This window comes from Physella acuta, unplaced genomic scaffold, assembly GCF_028476545.2.
Source record: "Physella acuta isolate Inbredline_101_S28 unplaced genomic scaffold, ASM2847654v3 ptg001653l, whole genome shotgun sequence".
Lineage (NCBI taxonomy): Eukaryota > Metazoa > Mollusca > Gastropoda > Physidae > Physella > Physella acuta.
In genome coordinates, this window is record NW_026733167.1 from 272,633 (window position 1) to 295,852 (window position 23,220).

At 39.1% G+C, this 23,220-nt stretch overlaps 1 protein-coding gene across 1 annotated transcript; it reads right to left on the minus strand.

The window, feature by feature from the left end:
• Nucleotides 1-260: 260 nt before the first annotated feature.
• On the minus strand, nt 261-18,054 carry LOC131929591 (uncharacterized). The gene is made up of 5 exons (XM_059285878.1): nt 17,941-18,054; nt 4,655-4,767; nt 3,033-3,188; nt 2,105-2,245; nt 261-790 (listed from the first exon to the last, which is right to left on the minus strand). The coding sequence occupies exons 2-5, from the start codon at nt 4,710-4,712 to the stop codon at nt 612-614; spliced, it is 534 nt and encodes a 177-aa protein (XP_059141861.1). The 5' UTR covers nt 4,713-4,767; nt 17,941-18,054; the 3' UTR covers nt 261-611.
• Between the last annotated feature and the right edge of the window lie 5,166 nt (nt 18,055-23,220).

Below are 23,220 nucleotides of genomic sequence, written 5' to 3' on the forward strand. Positions count from 1 at the left end.
GAGAATGGCGGAGAGATACAGGATACGAGGAGAGTGGGTGTGTTGTGTTAATGCGCTGGGCGTCGGTTGAGACAAGCCTCGACTGAAATCAGATTAGCTCAAAGCTCACTGGTGTGCAAGTACTTAGTGAAATATACGAGAGTTGCAGGACGAAATATCTCAGGCAAAATATCGAAAACAAACAATTTCAGACAAAACATTACAAACAAAACATCTCTGACAAAATAACTCAGAATGATCAAAATAAAAAAAGCATCTAATACACTTTAATTCTGTGTAAAATACAATTTCAAGTTTTATTAATTTAACATGAATGGATAAATAAAAACATAATGTTAAACAAAAATTACACTTTTAAAATGAAAATATCTAAAAGATTAACATAGAGCTGAAAAAAGTTTCTCTTTCAAATCTCGAGATCCGTGAAGCAGGTGAAGTAGATTTCACCTGTTTCTTTGACCTCAACATACATAAGTAGTGTGGTCAACACTAGATTAATACTAATAATATGTTTAACAATAAATGCTCTGCTCAAAAACACAGTACCAAATATTAGTATTTAAAATAAACAACAATTAGACTTTAGAAAAACAAATCAACATTCTGTGAACTTATTTTTCCTGTCTTTTAGCTTCAACGATAGATAGAACACCTGCCGCTATAAGCATGGCCAGGCCAGCGATGACTAGGTCAAATGACCACCCCACGTTGTAGTCATAATGGTACCGCAGTTTGAAAAGTCTTTTAATTTCTCCTGCCGCCACCCCGATACCAATTAGTCCAAAAAGAACTGCAACAGAACAAAATATATGTGCATGTGTGCTTATACTTTACATATATAGATATAGATATATATATATACACACACACATATATATATATATATATATATATATATATATATATATATATATATATTTATTTATTTATTTATTTATATATATATATATATATATATATATATATATATATATATATATATATATATATGTACGTGTGTCAATCGTGTGTGTGTGTTTCTGTGTGTTATGACGGTAATGTTATTTTACCGCCATCTTCGTTACGACCTATACTCTCTAGGGGTCGTCGATAAATGACGTCATACTCGCAGGGGGGAGGGGGTCCGTAATTTTATGAGGGTGTGTGATGAAGAGGAGGGGGGGGGGGTTCAGATGGTGTGACGTCACACTTTTGCATTATAAAAAAGCAATGTTAGAAAACGAATTTTAGACGTTATTTCGCGTTTTAGAAAACTGTTTTAATAAATTGTAATAGGAATTGATTAAAATACTCAGTTTTGACTGAGTTCAGACATGATTTTGGAAAAATATCGATGTTTAAAAAAGTAATTCAACTGCAATTTTGAGGGAGGGGTTGTAGGCTGAGGTGTGACGTCATTTTAGGGGGGGGGTCTGGCTTTTTGTGATGATGTGTGACGGAAGGGGAAAGGGGGGCGGTAAAAATCGTCAAAAAAGCGTGACGTCATTTATGGATGATCCCTTACCTGTGCTCCGCCTCTTCACCCGCCTCCCCCCCCCCCCTGTCAGCTGGAATCCCAGGACCTTTACACTGTTCAGTTGGACTACATCTACGATGTGACTCATCCCTAAGCCGGTAACCAATTAACTCGGTCCTTTTTACCCTGACCACTGCCCTTGCTCAGCGCACCTGCACGCTAACCCCCACCCTGGGTATAGGTGCGTCCAAGAAATTAGCAGTTATCGCTTCTTTACAGAAGGCATTTGATGATTTTAATAAACTAGAAATCTATATCAAACTTCTATTGCCATATGTCTTTATTGTCAGCGTTTGGTGTATTTTTACGAGTATCCACATTGTTATGATTTCCACTCCACTTAAGATGTATTAAATAATTATATCTTATTACTATATCCAATATCCCACCATATTGTTCTACACGTTAAGCGCTAGTTATATTATTTATGTTAGCGATATTTAGTAGGCCATGCCTTCTATTTCCAGCGTCATAGGTCGGGGAACATTCCAATGCTATTGTAACAGAGAAGGCGAGCGCGGTATGTACGCACTTGAGCTCAAAGTTATTGCAAAGTTGTTTTTTTTTATGTATACATAATAAACGCACCTGAAAAGAATGCCAGTCCAATAGTACACCAGGCCAAGAATTTGTTTGGTTTAATGACAAGAGCTGAAAGTGTCAACAGGATTACCAGGGCCTGACAGGTCAGACATATGCCAAGTAGGGCACGGGCCGCACGGGCCCAAACTGGAAAAAATCAAAAATGGAATTAGGATTAAAATCAGGAATGAAATCAGAAATGAAATCAGGAATGGAATTAGGAATGGAATCAGGAATGGAATTAGGAATGGAATTAGGAATGTAATCAGGAATGAAATCAGGAATGAAATCAGAAATGAAATCAGGAATGAAATTAGGAATGGAATTAGGAATGTAACCACGAATGAAATCAGGAATGAAATCAGGAATGAAATCAGGAATGGAATTAGGAATAGCATCAGGAATAAAATTAGGAATGAAATCAAGAATGAAATCAGGAATGAAATCAGGAATGGATTCAGGAATAGAATCAGGAATGGATTCAGGAATGGATTCAGGAATGGATTCAGGAATGGAATCAGGAATGAAATCATGAATGGAATCATGAATGGAATCATGTATGAAATCAGGAATGAAAGCAGGAATAAAATTAGGAATGGTATCAGGAATGAAATCAGGAATGAAATCAGGAATGAAATCAAGAATGAAATCAGGAATGAAATCAGGAAAAAAATCAGAAATAAAATCAGAAATGAAATCAGGAATGAAATCAGGGATGATGCTTGTGTAACCAGCATTTATTTATCTTCATTCATCAAGCTTTCATTTAACTTGATTTTTTTATGCTTGCGTCCTTTTGTTTTTAACCAACTTTACGTGTTATTAGTGCTTTTTTCTTTTGTCTTAACGATAACTCAACGGCCTGATAGGGAGATCATAATAAACCTATTTTATGACGTTGATTATGTAAATATCAATATTTACCAAACCTTACCTGCGCTAATTAAATGTGGCTCTGTATCGAAAAGAATAACCTCGAAATCGTAACAGCTGTTCCTGTTGTCACACGCTTCCCATAATCCAACATGTGCATAATCCTCGAATTTGCCAATGTACTTGGTAGAATAACCGATGACATTCAGTAAAAAGCCTGAAATGTGTAGCTAAGTTATACTTATTATTAAGTTAATTTTACATGCCTTGTCCGTAACCTACACTAACATATTTTCAGATAACGATTTGTAAACTCCGTTCCTAGCCATGAGACTAAACCTTAACTTAACAAAATTTACACTGAACAGAAAATAAAATTTTGATTTACTCTATTCAAAAACCATAAAACTTATTTCACAAATAACTCGACCAAGCCAAAACATAAACCCAAGTTTAAAGTACCGTTGTGGACGATACAAGCTGTTAGAATAATGAGCCTCAGTTTAATTTAGATAAAGTTTAACGTGTTAAGAGTAACTTGTGGTTAGATAATGTGCAATATATCGTGATCACCACTGCATAAAATGAAGTCAACTATTATGTGTAATATATCGCTACTAATACAGAAGCGTAGAGACATATTCCGACGCCCGGGGCGAACTGTCAGTTATGCGCCCCCACCCCATGTACATGTGTATATATATATATATATATATATATATATATATATATATATATATATATATATATATATATATATATATATATATATATATATATACATATACGCAATCGTTGTAGAAATCACTTAAATTATTTTTACTTTCTGCCCCAATCGACGAACGGGTTCGCCCTACCCTAGCTACGCCTCTGGACCACCATAACATTTTGAAACTTGGCCAAATAGTATGTGCAATATACTACGACGACCGTGGAAAATAATGGAAATTACCATTAACATTACACTTGGATTTGTCGGCTCGGTACGAACCTCGGGGGTCAACAAACAATAATATCACCGTGATTTTGTTAGGATTACGGGAATGTATGGTCGGATGGTAGAGCACATGAGTGCTAACCCGAAAATTTCGAGTTCGGATCCCAGGTTAGAGTTTGTACTGTGTGACGTCTGTCTATCAAGTTTTCATGGGTACCTGACTTACCTAAGGGAAAAATTGAAGTTTTGGCTTACTGCAGACCTGACTGTTTGTCTTTGTGCCGACATAGCTTCAGAGCGTACCAAGGGACCAGATTAACCATCATGCGTTCAAAACAAAATATTTTATGAAAACATTCATAGGGCAGATTAGACATCTTCTTACGGGGCAGCTTTCGGTCAAAAAGCCCGTTTGTTTCATCGGGGATTATCTTGTTACATCTCAAGAACAGTTTTGTCAAATGGCGATATCCAGCCCGGGTACCCAACACTTAAATTAGGGGCGTGGCCTTAGATTAACGCCCCACCCATTCCTCCGTTTCACCATTAAAAGCTGCATCTTTCATCTCAAGGGAAAGTAGGCATAAAAAACAGCTTTTTTATTTTACTTCTCTCCCGCACAATTTAATACACAAATAAGAAGTTATTGAGTTAGATGTAGCTTAGTCTATTAAAAAAATAAATAGTCGGACAAAATATGTAAATAACAAATCTGTATAACAAATATAGAATTTAAATAAACCTACCTAAAAGTTGTAGAGATATATCGATCTTCCACAGAACTGATGTTTTCTGAAACTGCATACTGAAGTCTTTTTGATTGGTAGTATCTCAAAATATACTTAAAGTAAGTACGTATCTGCAATTATATATATATATATATATATATATATATATATATATATATATATATATATATATATATATATATATATATATATATATATACCACTGGGAACATGGAGGAGAGAGATGGAAGAAAAAGTGCAGGCTACTGGCAAGACCTGGCATGAACTATTGTGGCTCGCCCAAGACAGAGTGGAATGGCGGAGATTTGTTGTTCTCTATACTCCACAGGGAGTGATGAGGATTAAGCATATATATATATATATATATATATATATATATATATATATATATATATATATATATATATATATATATATAAACTAACGGCGCAAATCATATCGGTCGACATGATAATAAAGACGTAATAAACGTAGGTTTTTTAAATCTTTGGGTCAGCTTGCAATTGATGATATTCATGGAAACAACAAAGAACTATAGTTTATTAAGTTTGTGTACCCTCGATACAATTGTGCCACTGAAAACCCTCAGATCTAATTCAATAGCTTAATTATATCGAGATACAGAGGAACTTAGTGGCACTCCTCCACATAAAACTCTGCCTGCAAGTCTACCCCCAAACCTACCCCACCCTTCCTACTACACACAAAGCCGTTGGTGAAAAGTGGGACGTTGGGGAAAAGTGGGCCGTTGGGGAAAAGTGGGCCGTTGGTGAAAAGTGGGCCGTTGGTGAAAAGTGGGACGTTGGGGAAAACTGGGCCGTTGGGGAAAAGTGGGCCGTTGGGGAAAAGTGGGCCGTTGGTGAAAAGTGGGACGTTGGGGAAAACTGGGCCGTTGGTGAAAAGTGGGACGTTGGGGAAAAGTGGGACGTTGGTGAAAGTGGGCCGTTGGTGAAAAGTGGGCCGTTGGGAAAATGTTGGGGAAAAGTGGGACGTTGGGGAAAAGTGGGCCGTTGGGGAAAACTTTGGGGAAAAGTGGAACGTTGGGGAAAAGTGGGACGTTGGGGAAAAGTGGGACGTTGGGGAAAAGTGGGACGTTGGGGAAAAGTGGGACGTTGGGGAAAAGTGGGACGTTGGGGAAAAGTGGGACGTTGGGGAAAAGTGGGACGTTGGGGAAAAGTGGGACGTTGGGGAAAAGTGGGACGTTGGGGAAAAGTGGGACGTTGGGGAAAAGTGGGACGTTGGGGAAAAGTGGGACGTTGGGGAAAAGTGGGACGTTGGGGAAAAGTGGGACGTTGGGGAAAAGTGGGACGTTGGGGAAAAGTGGGACGTAGGGGAAAAGTGGGCCGTTGGGGAAAAGTGGGACGTTGGGGAAAAGTGGGACGTTGGGGAAAAGTGGGACGTTGGGGAAAAGTGGGACGTTGGGGAAAAGTGGGACGTTGGGGAAAAGTGGGCCGTTGGGGAAAAGTGGGACGTTGGGGAAAAGTTGAACGTTGGGGAAAAGTGGGCCGTTGGGGAAAAGTGGGACGTTGGGGAAAAGTGGGACGTTGGGGAAAAGTGGGACGTTGGGGAAAAGTTGAACGTTGGGGAAAAGTGGGCCGTTGGGGAAAAGTGGGACGTTGGGGAAAAGTGGGCCGTTGGGGAAAAGTGGGCCGTTGGGGAAAAGTGGGCCGTTGGGGAAAAGTGGGCCGTTGGGAAAAAAGTGGGACGTTGGGGAAAAGTGGGCCGTTGGGAAAAAGTGGGCCGTTGGGAAAAAGTGGGCCGTTGGGGAAATAAACTGATGAGCCATATTTTGCTACACAATCAATTCAAAGCCCTTCGGATGACGTGTTAGGAACAAACAAAAAATTAAAAACTAAAAATAAATTACTTGGATTAGCATTATATTTATATTCTATTTCGAGATCATCAGTTCTAAAATAAATGTAGGCCTACTATTTAAAAAGAATTATTGAATAATTAAATGATATTTAAGGGATTGTAAAAAAGAGATTAGAATTAAATACTGCCTGAATGTGATTATCATAACTGTACAAAATCTAACAAAGCTTATGACTAGGGAAGGCCTAAACCGAATTTTTTACAACCTATCATTGCATTTTTAAGCTGCTATGTTAAGAATTCCAGACTCTAAGATAACATATTTGTTTATGGTATAAATTTTAACTATTTTTTCGTCACAGTAATACTAATAGTGTAAGCCTTTCTAATTTTCGAGTTATAAAAGGACGAATTTGTAAAAATGAAGTCAAAACCATACGTTATTTTAGAAATCGCTCTATTTTTAATTTTAACATTTAAATTTTTCCATCTATTAAACCATATTTTTGTTTGAAATCTAACTAAAAACTATTGAGCTTTGCTATATGTTGCAACGTTTTTTCAGGAAATTTTTTGAAAGGCACAAGTAGTGTGCCAAGCGAAGGTCGCGCGATTTCCGCTTTAAAATTATTTCGGTGACAGTTTTCATTCGATACAACACATGTGATGTATTTTACAATAGACACTTCAATAAACATTACACTGAACTAAATGGCTTAAAATGTACTTTTTAATGGTACAAAGCTAATAACTTTACGTTAAAAATTAGTAAAGTAATCATGAAGTAAAAAGCTACTACATATTAGGTATCTGCGGGGAAAAAAACGCGTTTCTGGGTCGTTTTTGGCGTCCCCATTTAACTTTTTAGTTACACACCTGACCTAATTTGTTGACACGCTCGTTTGTCGGGTGCAACAAAGTCCGAAAATTCCACAATGAACCAATCCCAGCTAGCAAATGGGAGTTACGTTCAGTTTATGTAGTATGTTTTTTAGGCTAGTGTAATGCCATTTTAATATTTTTTTTTATTTTGAGTGTGTAAGATTACTTGTAGTTAAAAAAAAATTTGAAAGTTTGTCCCCGGGAAGGGTCGCTATGCCTCTGGGGGGTGACACCATTAAGTGCCACCCGACCTCGCTACGACACTGAGTATGTTAACGACCTTTTTTTTCTCTTTTCACACCCCTACACCAAAAACCTGGCTACGCCTCTGCCGAGACAGAGGCGTAGCGACCCTTCCCTGCGCCCGGGGACAAACTTTTCAATTTGAACCCCTCAAGATTTCGATTTGCACCCCCCTCAAACTTACAATTTGCACCCCCCTCAACCTTTCAATTTATTATTCCAACCCATTTTGGCGCCCCCTAAGGTCGGCCCCCGGGGACATATGTACCCCCCCCGCCCCCCCCCCCCCTCGCTACGCTACTGTGCCGAGAACGTACACTCCATTATGGTATGCTATTTTCATCGCTCACAAACATTCCGTTACAACAAACATGATGACATCATCCCCTTTAAATATATAACATTCATATTCGTGAATTGTTTCTTTCAGACATTTATCTCCCGGGATGGGGGATAGTTTTTTAAATTTACATTTTTGGGGCTGATTTGAGCGTACACTGGTAAAAGTATGTATTGTCTATATAAGTATTTCTTTCCGGAGGAGGCAGTGCCCCCGTCGTACTCCCCCAAGAGACGCCTTAAAATAACTCTGTTTGTAAATACAGCATTCGTGAGATCCCCTAAATATCTATATATATAATTCTCTTCTGGGAGACGCTAGAAAACAAGCTGCAAGCGCGCCTTACAGTCCCCTATCTTTCTCTCTATCACTATCACTACCACCCCCACCCCACCCCCACATGGTCTGGTGAGCTGTGGTCACGATAAATGATTACAAATCGTGACGGTTATTAGGGGCAGATAATTTAGTTTGAAACGATTTTAAACTTACAGGAGGTAACTAAGAGGAGGCTGCTTTCACGGGGGGGGGGGGTGTAGGGTCGGGGTTAGGGGAAAGGGGGGGGGGGTTAGTGTTTTAAAGCAAATATTTTCAGTGGCAGCATTGGTACTGTCGAATTCACAAATTATGAATTACTGAAAAGTAGAAAATAAAACAACTAAATAGCGGCGTATGATACGCAGCGGGTCGGCTCGTTCTTATACAACAGCTACGGTTGGGTTGATGTGTTCAGTGAAATCGTGTATGTAAGTTCATAAAAAAAACAATCGTTTTTCCGAGAATACACGTAGAGGTGTAATGTTCGTAAAATAGGCTGCTTTACGAGAAAATGATTGTTGTGAACACACTGACACCTGCGAACCCAGTCAAGCGTGGCATACAACATATAAAGTACCAATAACTGGGGTAACAATAACGGGTAACAATAACGGGTAACAATAACGGGTAATAAAACAAGGGCCTATATAAAACGAAGGCTGGTTAATAAGACTAAAAATAAAAGTTTAAAGCACCAACTACACTACACACTAACTACAACAAGAGTCACAATATATTTTATGTCTACAACAAAAAGTACACCAAATCTAGAACGCAGTGGTAAGCTAATGTTCTAAACTAGTGGCTTAGGTAGGGGGTTGGGGTGTTTTGTAGCCTGAAATATACTAAGCTCCACACCACCCCCCTTTAACGAAAATTGCTCAAAGGTTGTTTGAATTCTTAAAATAGGATCTAAAACAACTTAAAAATGTAACTCTAAAAGAAACAGTACTCAATTTATCGTATTCACATAGACAAACATACCCACATACCCATATACGTAAGGTCCCTAACTGTAATCTTGCATACAAAATCATTCATGGCTTTGACTTGACTTGACTTAGTCCTCTTTGCTCCTTGTGGAGCATAGGGCCTCCACCATTTCCTTCCATTTCTTCCTATCCTCGGCTATTAATTTTGACATCTCCCAAGACATCCCTGTTGGCTTTAGTGACTTCCTACGTCTTCCTCATTAGACAAGGAACATGGAGGCCAAATATTCCTTTACAAAATAATTTAGGGGTATTATCTCTAGCATCGCAGCAACATGTGAACGTTCCATCAGAACGAAACATAAGTAAACTCTACCTAAGGGCTAAGGGCTACACTACAAAGTCATCATCTTGCAACATAGGCTGTCATCCAGTGTTTCTTCCAGACTTTTTTCTCAGGGGGGGGGGCACTTGAAATTTTCTTCGGGGGGTGAAGGGTGGGGCGGACACCGTTAAAAGTATATATTTTCTGAATAAATTTCGTTTCGTTCCGGGTGCGGTAGACTTCCTTCAGATGCCTGGAAGATACTCAGCTGTCATCTACAGCTAAGTTCACTGTTCTGGGCCATGCTGCACAGCTGTTTCTTGTGATCCATCATGATGATATCTGTGTGTGTGTGTGTGTGTGTGTGTGTGTGTGTGTGCGTGCGTGTGTGTGTGTGTGTGTTGTTCAGATGGTCAATGTGTACTTCTAAGACTTTTTAACTAATCATTCCTCACCTGAACTGTCAAATGACATTTCCCTTCTATAAATTTTGCAATTTTTACTCTTAGTGTCACCCTCCTAAATGGTGTCACCCGGTGCGGTCCGCACCCCCTTCATACGCCTTGCGACCCCACTAGAATAGTTCATCAAGCTCCCTATATAATTATATTTACTTAATAACATTTGAATAAATGTCTTCCTAAACCAAGGCAGTTCTTAAACATTTTGACACCTAATCGAACCCCTAGAATCTAATTAAATTTCTAATTTAAGAAATCTAGATAATGTTTTGTTAATAACTATAAAGAGTTATTCATTAGCAGCGAGCACACACATGAACATGTATGGAATGCATAGGCCTAATGTTTCCATAATGTATAAGACGGTTTGTTTTGATAACCTAGATGCATGTTGTTGTTTAACATGTCGCCTATCGCTGGTCTTTCCCCCCCCCCCCCCTCACACACACAGTCCCATCCACAGAGGCGTAGCTAGGGGAGGGCGGGGAGGGCGGCCGCCCCGGGCGCCGACCCTAAGGGGGCGCCAAAAGGGGTAGAAAAAAATGTACAACCTCATTTTAAGCTGCAGTTTTTAATTATAAACAGTCAAAGTAAAGAAATTTAACGACTGAGAGCCTTTGCATACTGATTTAACTGTTTTCTACCTTGATTGAGTAACTGTAAAAGGTATATCCTTAAGAAACAGTGACCGGAAAACTGCTTTCCAGCTTTCCTAGATGGAGGGAGGGGGGCGCTTTTTTGAAGACTAAAATCGGAAAAAATAAGGAATAAATAACCCGTATCACTCATAAAAGAACCCATGGAACTAAAGCGTATTTACGATTGTGTAACATAAAAACAAGAGTTAGTGACGTTTAAAATCCGCTCTACCATTTTTGTCCAAGATGGTGGGGAGGGGGGGCGCTTTTTCATTATACAATCAACCAGTCAACGAAATACCCATATCGTATTCCAATGTGAAAAATAATTTGCTATTGTATGTCAATTGTATGACCTTAATATAACAAACTTGTAATCCAAATATATACTATATCATAAAAGAGACTGTTCCAAAGATAAAGCATAAACAGACTGTCCTAAACGAATTAGCACCGTTACAATATTTTTTTTCCCTGACATTACTTATCATCATCTTTAAAGGATAATGCATCTTAAGGGGAATTTAATTGGCGTTGAGTTAAGTTTTGTGGAACGACAATCGTACAGCGTAATTATTTTTTTTTCAAGACTGTCGCACACACATACACACACACACACACACAGACACACACACACACACACACACACACACACACATATATATATATATATATATATATACATATATATATATATATATATATATATATATATATATATATATATATATATATATATATATATATATATATATATATATATATATATATATGGCGGGGCGCCAAACTGAATGTTCGCCCCGGGCGCCGGGAGGGGTCGCTACGCCTCTGCCCATCCACACACACCCCGCCCATAGTCGACCTGAGTTGGAACATCTCACCACTTGCTATTGTATAAAGCGTGCACCTGTGTAAAGACATCACAGCTGGGTTATATTTAAGGTTAGAAACGCGTTTAAATAATATTTTAATAAACATTTGTTTTTTATGTTGTTTCATTTGCGATATTTTTGAAAATACCGTCGAACCTAGTGTATGTACATACAAAAATAACACAAGTTTTTAAATTCTCTTTTCTTTAATAACACCATCTGATTTTTACTTTCTCGTATACGATGTATAGAGGAAGTATTGTAATCGTGTAAAAAAAATTATCGATATTTTTTACAAATCTCGACGTTTTACACCACCCTGAGTCGGAAAAACATAGTTTTGCAATCTTGTCCGTATGTCTGTGTGTGTTGTAGTGTGTATGTGAGTGTGTATGTGTGTCTGTGTGTCTGTGAACACGATGACTTAAGTACCGTTACAGCTATGTTAATAAAATTTCATATATAAGTATTAAATCAAATTTGTAGTTCTGATCATCTTTTCAGCGAATTCCGGTCACCGGAAGTGGAACTTATTCTACTATCAATTTTTTCAAAAGCCTATAACTTGCGTACTGTTTCAGATAGATTGACGAAATTTCACACACAAGTAAAAAATCTACTTTTCTGCCTTCTATTAAATTTTGAGTAATTTCCGTTGAACGGAAGTAGTAATTTTCGCTATTTCCGCTTTCTCAAAAAAAAACGCATGTGAATTCATAAAGTACTAATAATATTCCGCACTGTTACACACAGATTGTATGGTGTTTACTTGGAGCGCAATTCTTTTTTCTAAGAGATTCTACTCTATTTTAAAAAGTTTCAGTAATTAAAAACGGATTAAAAATCATGTCTATATCCCGAGTTGCCATCCCCCGTAGTGTTGTATAAGAATATTCGTAAAGTTTAGGGGAGATTACTCCCGCTTTATTTTCTAAACAAAAAAGAGAAATATTACAGAAAGTAGTAAAGGGAGGTAAATGTTTTAAAAAGCATTTCACAATACTGAAAAGTGCTATTGAGTTAACACCAAGGGCGCGACCAGAGTTTCTTCCAGGCATCTCTTCGGAGGGGGGGGGGGAGGCAGACCCCCCCTCCCCCACCCCGAAGAAAGTCTACCCCCCCCCCCCCCCCCCGAACGAGATGGAATTTATATAGTTAACATACACTTTTACTAGTGTCCGCCCCCCCCCCCGAAAAATGTTGATCGCCCCCCCCCCGAAAATATCAAGTGCCCCCCCCCCAGGAGAAACACCCGGGACGCGACTCTACAAGTCCACACTACTCAAGCGCTCGTACACAACAGGATACGCGGGAAAATCCAGGAAAACAGGAAATAAAAGAAACCAACAGCTATTCTGTTTCGAGGAAGTGGGAAGGGGGAAAAAACACGCTTTTGAAAGGCGACGTGTGCTGGTTGTTGTGATCAAGTAAAAACGAACAGTTTACGCTCAGAGACGGTTGTTATGCCCCTTGAACACTGTGTTTTGTGGTAGCACACAGCAAGGTCTCAATGGTGTTTCGCAAGGGGATCGGGGAGGGTATGTGTGGGGAGGTGGAGAGGGGGGGCGTCCGCATCCGGTGACAACATTTAAGGGGGCGGGGCGTGTCACCGAGGCAAAATATGTCGAACTAACTTTACAGAAGAAAAATGCTTATTGTCAGGTCAATTAATAAATTAATGATGGATTAATGATGGATTAGAGTTAAATAATCATTTAAGTACAACTAGGCTCGATACATACCCGTGTATATGGCTTATATATATATATATATATATATATATATATATATATATATATATATATATATATATATATATATATATATATATATATATTAGAGGGGTGACCTTCCGAGGTATTGCACCGGGTGATACGTAACAGCGACGCCATTGAGTGCATCCGCTACTATTTGTTAGTTTCCTGGAATGCGGTGTATGTTATAGCTATAGGCCTGCACATTCAAATACCAGCAAGTTAGCATAAAACAACTGGTCTTTGTGCTATTTCACCCAATAAGAAAAATGAAGCCGGATTTAAACGTAAACGGTACTACAAAGGGTTGCTTTTTTTAAAGCTTTGGCTTATAGTTTGGACATATATTCTTTAATAGCTGCGAAATTTTGCCCTGCTAATGAAAGCTACCACTAATATAGGCTGCATTTTGTAGGTGATGGTTTATTTCTCGCTTTAAGCAAGTTCTATACCATAAGGACAAGTGATGATTTGAACCACCGCCGTTTCACCCCAGCCAGTGTTCTTTTTTATATAAGGTCAAATGTTAGGTTTTGTGTAGAAAAAGTAAACATTCAGAAAACATATATATATATATATATATATATATATATTGTTACGATCCCAAGTGATCATTACCTGGGTTTGGTCCCATCGAGGAGGGCCAGGTAATTAAAATGAAATGCTTAGGCATGTTAATGCACTGGCCAGCATAGGCCGCGAGAGTCTGGGGGTCTTGACGGCCACACCACGGATTAGATTACGCTGTGGGCGGTGCATACCTGGTGTCTTGGGGGACTCGGCTATTAACGTGGACAACAGCCCATAAATTACCTGGTGACACCACGTGCTGACCGTTGATGCTTGATCTAGGCTAGTGACGGTCCGTGTTTTACGGCTGGGAAAACCTTCCAGATCGGAGGGGGCCGAGTGGACCGTCATGGACGGATATGACCTAGGGTCAGGCCTTAATTAAAATCGTTCCCACGGTGTAGAACGGGGGACGAGTACTTTAGGAGGGTAGACCGGAGACTGGGAACACACGGACACTCTCGACAGACACTCGGGACACACACACGGAGACGGACGGACGTCTCGAATAGCTAGGTTTAGAGGAGACAGACATGGGTCGTCTCTGTGAGCTAGTGGAAAGCCACGACATGTACTAGACCTAGGCTAGATAGACAGTTAGGGACAAGTAGGGTAGTCGTACTAAGAACTTTAGTTGTTGTAGTTATTTGTGTATATTTCTGATTGTTGTACTTCGGTGGCGGGTTAACTTTAAGTGTTGTGATTTGTGGCGAATAAATAGAGATTACTAAAGTTGGCTTTTATTTATTCTTATTTTTCTTCTTCTTGTTTACGATCCCCTGACTAGTTCGAAAGGATTAGAGAAGGGGGTACGTAACAATATATATATATATATATATATATATATATATATATATATATATATGGTATTTGACCTTGGGTGAGAAGGGAAGGAAACTTTAGCAGGGAGGGTCGCTAATTGAGTGAGATAAGTTAATTAGCGTCTACAACAATGGCGACATTTAAATTAGGTTAGGCTTGTTTGAAAAAAACCCGGTTTTGATAAAGTTTCAATAGCCGGTTAGTTTCATCAAGTAACAATAGCCGGTTGTTCTTCATTATCGTTAATGAACAATCAATTTAGTCGCAATTAAAATTAAGGGCACGCCCCACTTCACTATCCCTTATCCCCCCCCCCCCCCCCCCCCCACCCTCTGCTCCCCCGCTCTCCCTACTTATTCACCCTCAAACGTTGCATCTTACATCTGTAATAGAAAATCGACCCAGAAAACGCTGCTTTAATTTACACTCTCCCCCACGTTGTATTACACATGTACCAGAGTCATTGACCTAAATTTAGCTTAGTCTATAAACAGCAACAGTCTGTCAATTTAAACAACAGTGAATGTATTATCAACAAGTATAAAGCTTTAAGAAAAAACTGCCTACAAGGTCTAGAAAGATATTGACCAACCACACAATTAATGTATTCATTATCGGCATACTGGTGTATTTTATATGGATAGTTTATCAAATCTTCTTAATGTAAGAAAGTATTATGCTATTATACATGTGTGTGAGTGAGGTCGTGTGTGTGTATAAAAATGGTATTAATTTATAATTATATGTGTGTTGGTGTGAGGTTTGGTGTTCACGTATGTGTGATGTATGTGTGTTGGGGTGGGGTGGGCTTTGGATCTACTCCGTTTGTGTGATGTATGTGTGTGTTGGGGTGTGGTTTTGTGTACATGTGTGAAGTATGTGTGTGTTGGGGTGTGGTTTGGTGTACATGTGTGAAGTATGTGTGTGTTGGGGTGTGGTTTGGTGTACATGTGTGAAGTATGTGTGTGTTGGGGTGTGGTTTTGTCTACACGTATGTGTGATGAATGTGTGTGTTGGGGTGGTGTTTGGTCTAACGTATCTGCGATGTATGTGTATGTTGGTGTGGGGTTTGGTCTACTCCGTATGTGTGATGTATGTGTATGTTGGGGTGGAGTTTGGTCTACTCCGTTTGTGTGATGTATGTGTGTGTTGGTGTGGGGTAAAAAGAAATGGTGTGTATGGTGTACGATTGTGTGTGGATCCTTGGGTAATTTAATGGCTAGTTGTTGCGGGTCAGGGTATGGGGTGGTGAGTTTAGGGGAATTGGGTGTAGGGTGTGGGGTTGTATGTTGTTGGTTTTTGTTCGGTATGCTGTCTGTTGTGAGGTATGGTTGTGGTGTTGTGTGGTTTGGGGTGTGGGAGAATGGGTTAGAGTTTGTGAAGTGATTTCGTTCATAATATTTCTCCCTTTTACTCCGAATAAACGTAACAAAAAAATGTATAGTTCTTCCAATACGTTTTCATTTTCTTTTTTAACGAATGGCTTTGTTTACAAACCGGCCTAACAACCACCACCACCACCCTTCCCTTATCGATACATATCGTCATCAAATCATCAAAACTCCTCCTAGTCCCAAGACATATCTCCCCATTTCAAAGTATGAAGTTATATTTTAGCCGACTACACCCACCCCCCCCCCCCTATTTTTTAATATATTTTTAGCGCAATTTCCATACTGGACAATTGCGATTATTAACTCGTCATTTCTGGATGTGTGTCCGATGTATGGATGTGTGTCCGCAGCTTTAAGTCGTATCTCCTCCTCAACGAAGCAATATCGAGGACTAGTTCCAAAAGCAAATATGTTAAGCAAGTTCCGAGAATGAACATAGGCCAAAAAAATTCCCGGAATTCCTTCCTGGATTTCCCGGAAAAGCCAAAAAACCTCGAACAAATGCAGTTTTTGCTCCATATCTCGGCAACCAGACCACTTAGCGACTTGAAACATTTACCAATCGATTCCTGCCATAATTTAGAACAATATTGCCGAAGAAAGTTTTCAAAAGTATCCTTTCGTTCGGTCACAAAAAAAAATTTAAATTATTTAAACTGAGCATCTTGTAGGCCTAAGATGATATTTTAAACTGAGCATCGTGTAGGAGTTTATTTTTATAGGATGATTTACTTATTAACATAAGGAAATTGCGCTTAAATTGTCACTAGACTTTTTATTAACTTGTTTATTTCTATCTCCGTAAGGGGGATATAACCAGGCTAGGATGATTAAGCCAAAGCTAATAAACTGTGTTGTTTCCCTTAGCAACTATTGATGCTCAACATTTTAGCACATTCGTTTATTAATGTGTATGCTTACGTGTATGGCTACGGGTAAGAGTTAGAGTGTGGGGGGTATGGTGATAGTTATGGGTATGGATATGAGTATGTGTATATTTGAATATGTGAATGTGCATGAATGCATATATTCTGTGATTCTTTATGTAGTACTTGCATTATTTTTGCAAGCAGGAAATTTTTCGAAAATAGCAGTTTACCACAAATTATTATTGTACAGTAAATTCTAACCTCCTTTCAAGCGTCAGTACAAAAAGATGTCGCTACTTGGATATCAAATCATCCAGATTTTCTTCCAGCCCCCCCCCCCCCCCGAAGAAAGTCTACCGCCCCCCCCCCCCCGAACGAGATCTAAACATACACTTTTACTAGTTGACCCTCCCCCCCCCCCCCCCCCGAAAATTTCAAGTGCCCCCCCCCCCCCCCGGAGAAAAAAGTCTGGAAGAGACACTGAAACCATCCATCTATTGTAAACTGGCTGTGTCCCTCGTTTACATAATACGCATGATATAAAGTTAGAAACGCGGAATGCATCCAGTCCACTTTGGACTTTGTGTGAATACAGTCTCATGTTGCTTGCTGACTTCCTTAAAAACTAATTTCGGGTTAAAACTTTTTTTGAATATTTACTTTTCAGATATGAAGTTTTTATAAACTAAAATAATTAATTATCATTTGGCTTACTTAATATATTTGCTTCAATTTTTTTTTAAATAGACTAAAAATAATAAAAACGCAGTTTTCCTTGAGATTCAAAATAGTTTTTATGATTGTGTTGAAGACTAACTTTTGTGTACCTTAGATTATTTTAAAAAAAGCATTAGCAATAACATTTTTAATATATAAATAAAGTGCACGTATCCCGACGATTTATGTCGGCTGATTTAATTAAAGATGTAAAAAAATGATAATATCGAGTACCTAAATATCCTTAATTTAAAGTTGAATTTTTAGATTAATTATAATATTTTAATTATGTCTAATTATCCATAATTATCCTAGCTCACATATTTACCTGTGTCTCCTAGGCGACGTTTTTAAATAGCATTAACAAATTCCGAAGTAATAAATTGCTACAATAAAAATCTCCACATGGAATAAACATATCTCCTCTCACTCTCACAAGTATAACAGTATAACTGACAAGACCTGCGCAAATATAACTGGCTAGACCTGGGTGAGTGGGACAAGAATGGCGGAGTGATACAGGATACGATGAGAGTGGGTGTGTTATGGTGATGCGCTGTTGTATACGTTAACCCTTTTTAAAGTGTCGTCCGAAAACTAATTCAGAATATAGCGTGTATGTTTGTAGCTGTTTTAAGGGTAATGTAGAATTTTAAAGGACAAAATATCTCAGTCAAGATATCGACACCAAACAAGACATTTCAGGCTAAATTAAAAACTCTTCAAAATCTAAATAGGAGAAACATCGAATGAAGTAATTGAAATATAAGATTTTATACTTATATAAAATCTTGTCCACCTAACTGAAACAGAACTCAAGTTGGCGTGTTTTTAAGGGAAAAACTAAAGTACCACTTCTTGTTCCGGAAATCATTCAAAAGTTGCTAGAAATGTGTACGCTCTCTTACACGCTGGCCTATATTTGAAATGTTTTTTTCACCAAACTGAAACGGCACTCAAGTTACAGGCTTTTGAGAAACGGGATGTACATTAAATATGTACATTCGGTTACCGGAAATCAATTAAAAGTTGAGAAGAAAAACTACCTTTTTACATAATACTTATTCACACACACACGCACACACACACGCACATACACACACACACACACACACACATGGGAATTTTCCCGGCTTCTAACGGTGGTAAAAAACGTCAACATTTGTCAAAATACCGTTCTAGAATTCTTAATATATCCTTTATATTCCGCACATGACAAAATTACAATTAAGATTTTTAAAAAGAAGCAGAATAATGTACTTTTATAAAATGTAATTATTTTTTTTTAATGAAGCCAAAAGATCAGCTTTAAACAGCTGTAAGGGCGATACACTTTACGTTTTATAAAAAAAATTAAATATAATTTTAAAAACTAGGCTAAGAGAAAGAAACAAAAATTAAAACTAAGATATAAGAGGATTATAACCCGTGCTGTGATTTCTCTGCATTGCCCACCGCCTTATAGTTCCATGGATTAACCAATATAGAGACGTTAATTATGTATATATTAATATTTACACAATGTTACCTGCACTAATTAGGTGTGGCTCTTTATTGATAGTAGTCACCTCGAAATCATAACAGCTGTTTATGGCCTCACGTGCTTCCCATAATCCAACAATGTGCATAATACAGTAGCATAGCGAGGGGGGGTGGGGACGACGACACATGTCCCCGGCGCCGACCTTAGGGGGCGCCAAAATGGGTTGGAAATGTAAATTGAAATGTTGAGAGGTGTGCAAACCGAAAGTTTGAGGGGGGGGTGCAAATCGAAATCTTGAGGGGGGTGCAAATCGACAGTTTGAGGGGGGGGGTGCAAATCGGAATCTTGAGGGGGGGTGCAAATCGAAATCTTGAGGAGGGGGTGCAAATCGAAAAGTTTGTCCCCGGGCGCCGGGAAGGTCGCTACGCCTCTGGCATAATCTCTGAATTTTCTACATGGTAGAATAACTGACAACGATAAGTAATAAACCTGAATTGTGTAGTTATAATTAAATTTATTGTAATTGTCATGCCTTGTGGATTAACTATATTAACATTTAGATGACGATTTGGCAACTCGATTACCAAGTATGGCCCTTAACTGCGTCCTTACATTAATTAAACAAAGCAAAAAAAAAAGAAAGCTGAAAGTAACAGCTGATCTAGAATGTGGAAATAAAATGCAAACCTCAAAAATTACACAAAGACCATTTACAATATAATTAAATGACTAGCAAGCAACTTTAAAAATAGAAAAAATGGGACTTTAAAGGGGCGAAAATGGGCAGGAGAGAATAGGAAATAAAAAGAAAAACTCGCCAGGTTTAAGGAATATATTAAAGACCTACAAAACAGATTAAGACCAGCACAATACAATCAGGTGTTGGTTATTTATTACCAGGCGCCAGGTTATTTAGCGCCCTAGGCAAAACTTATTAAAAGCGCTTCCCCCCCCCCCCCCCCCCCGCAATTTTTTTCGTGCCCCCTGGGACAAACTTTTGATTTGCATCCCCCCCCCCCCAAAGTTTCGATTTGCAACCCCCCTCCCCCCTCAAACTTTCAATTTGTTTTTCCAACCCATTTTGGCGCCCCCCCCCCCCCCTACGGCCAGCGCCCTAGGCGTCCGCCTAGTTCGCCTTATAGGTAGCGCCGGCCCTGAACACAATGATATAATATCAAGCCAAAAGAACTGGACATCAACGCTGGAGCCATGCAATTATCAGAATTGCAACAAGTCGAACAAAATATGAAAACAGAAAAGGCAGCAGGTGCAGAAAGTATAACTGCAGAAATACTTAAAGCATAAACCACAGACGCGACTGAAGTCTTTCGTAGAATGTTGCTAGTAGTACGAAAAGATGAAAAAACTTGGTAAAAGTAGAGTTCCATTCCAAACCTGACAATCAAAGGACCAAGTGAAGTAGAGTTCACTTGTTTCTGTGACCTCGGTATATGAAGGGATAGTGTGGTCAGCACTACGCCCAGCTTTTTTTTTTTACTTATCTTAACTGGGTGGACACAGTGACGTTATACTGACTTTTACCGGGATTCGAACTAGAGATTTTCGGGTTAGCAGTCTAGCGAAGAAAACCATTGAGTTTGGTGGCGTGTTTCACGGTTCTCGACAGGAGTAGACACCAGAGTTTCTTCTAGGTATCCCCCCCCCCCGGAAAAAGTCTACCCCCCCCCGAACGAAATGAAATTTATATAGAAAATATATACTTTTAACAGTGTCCGCCCCCCCCCCCCACCCCCCCCCTCCCCCGGGAAAAAAAGTATGTAGGAAACACTGGTAGACACACGTATTTAGCAGTACCACTGTCGACACAACACCTTTGTTCTATTTCGATCACGGTCCTTTACAACCCCACACGTTCACTGTTACACGCAAGTTCCGTTTGATCTTTTCATTGCTGTCTGTGAACTGTCGTCACGGACGGCTGCTTTAATGGGGGCGGTGGGGGGGAGTAATCGTCCTTCACGAGCTACTGATAAAACAAGTTAATAAAAAGTCTAGTGACAAATTAAGCGCAATTTCCTTAATTAACATGCGTCAAGTAGACGTTGCCTCTCACTAGCGACTGCCTGAGCCGGTGTGCTTGGTTTGGAACTTCACCGCTTCGCTTCTTCTAGTAGGCCTACACGATGCTCAGTTTAAAATATCCTAGGCCTACAAGATGCTCAGTTTAAATAATTTAAAATTTGTGACCAAACGAAAGGATATTTTTGAAAAACTTTCTTTGGCAATATTGTTCTAAATTATGGCAGGAATCGATTGGTAAATGTTTCAAGTCGCTAAGTGGTCTGGTTGCCAGAAATATGGAGCAAAAACTGCATTTTTTCGAGGTTTTTTTGGCTTTTCCGGGAAATCCAGGAAGGAATTCCGGGAATTTTTTTGGCCCACATCATCCTTGGAACTTGCTTAACATATTTGCTTTGGAACTAGTCCTAGATATTGCTTCGTTGAGGAGGAGATACGACTTAAAGCTGCGGACATCCATCCATCCATCCATCCATCCATCCATCCATCCATCCATCCATTCCCAGAAATGACGAGTTAATAATCGCAATTCTCCAGAATGGAAATTGCGCTAAAAATTTGCAGTCAAATCATTGGTAGTGTCGAATTCACAAATTATGAATTACTGAAAAGTTAGGAAAGGTTAGGTTAGGTTTGACTGTCGTCCCTTCTGGGACATAGGCCGCTGACAAGAGCTTTCCATGCGTCTCTGTCCTTGGCTAGTCTCTCCAACTGTCCCCAGGTGTATCAAATCTTCTTGGTGTCTTCTTCCAGGTCACGTCTCCAGGTCTTTCTTGGTCTGCCTCTCCTCCTACTGCCTTGTGGATTCCAGGTGAGGGCCTGTCTTGTTATGCTTGATACAGGCTTCCTGAGTGTGTGGCCAAATAACTTAATAGCAGCGTATGCTACGCCGAGGGTCGGTTCGGTGCACGCTAAGTGTCCGGCCTGAGTATCATTCAACGCTCAAGATTGCGTTTGGATGCTATGCTAGATTTTTTTTCTCTTATCATTTTCGCAGTGTTAAGCGACCGAGAAGTTCCCCGAGTGTTTATTCTATCACTGATCTGTCAGTTACATCCCTGAGTTGCGTTCTAGATCATTCTAGACACAGCTTTTACCGGCAATTCCCACTACAGTTCCATTTTATAGGTCTATAGGTAAATGGATTTTCAACAATAGGTTTAATATTTCACTACAATCAGAGTTTCTTCCAGGCATCTCTTCGGCAGAGCCCCCCCCCCCCCCCCCCCCGGAAAAAGTCTACCGCCACCCCCCCCCCCCCCACGAACGTAATGAAATTTATATAATTTATATAAAAATATATATACTTTTAACAGTGTCCGCCACCCCCCACCCCCCGAAGAAAGTCTACCGCCCCCCCCCCCACCCGCGAAAATTTCAAGTGCCCCCCCCCCCCCCTAAGAAAAAAGTCTGGAAGAAACACTGACTACAAAACAACTTTTTTTTTTTCAGAAAGAAAAAAAAAAGACAAAAAAAAATTTGGATTAATATTTATGCCAATGCCTGACAACTGAATTTTCCGGCCAATGACCGACGCTGTACAGTCAAGGCCGGTCGTGTCTAAAAATAAAAAGTTATCATGAGTGCAGTTCACATAAATAGGTCGTGCTAAACACCGAGACAACTGAGATTTAGATGGGTCGTTTTAGAAGACAGAATGTTTTTGCATTTAGATTATTATAGAATGGGGATTCGAATGGCAGTGTCATTTTATCATTATCGTTAGAGCTAATCAATTACTTACTTTTATATTAACATGTTGATGTAAATAATTTCGTTAATGCAGTTTTGGCTTCGTTTTTATGGAGCTTTTTTTTAGTTGTAAATGAATTTTTTTAAAGACTTTATAAGATATAATTCTGGAGAGCAAGGGGACATCTATAAATGACGTCACGCTTTTTTGGACGATTTTTACCTCCGCCCCCCCCCCCTCCTCCGTCACACATCGTATATATATATATATATATATATATATATATATATATATATATATATATATATATATATATATATATATATGGGAAATGGCTAGTTTTACTAAAGAAGTCTGATTTGTTTAAATAGTTAATTCACTTTGTATATATA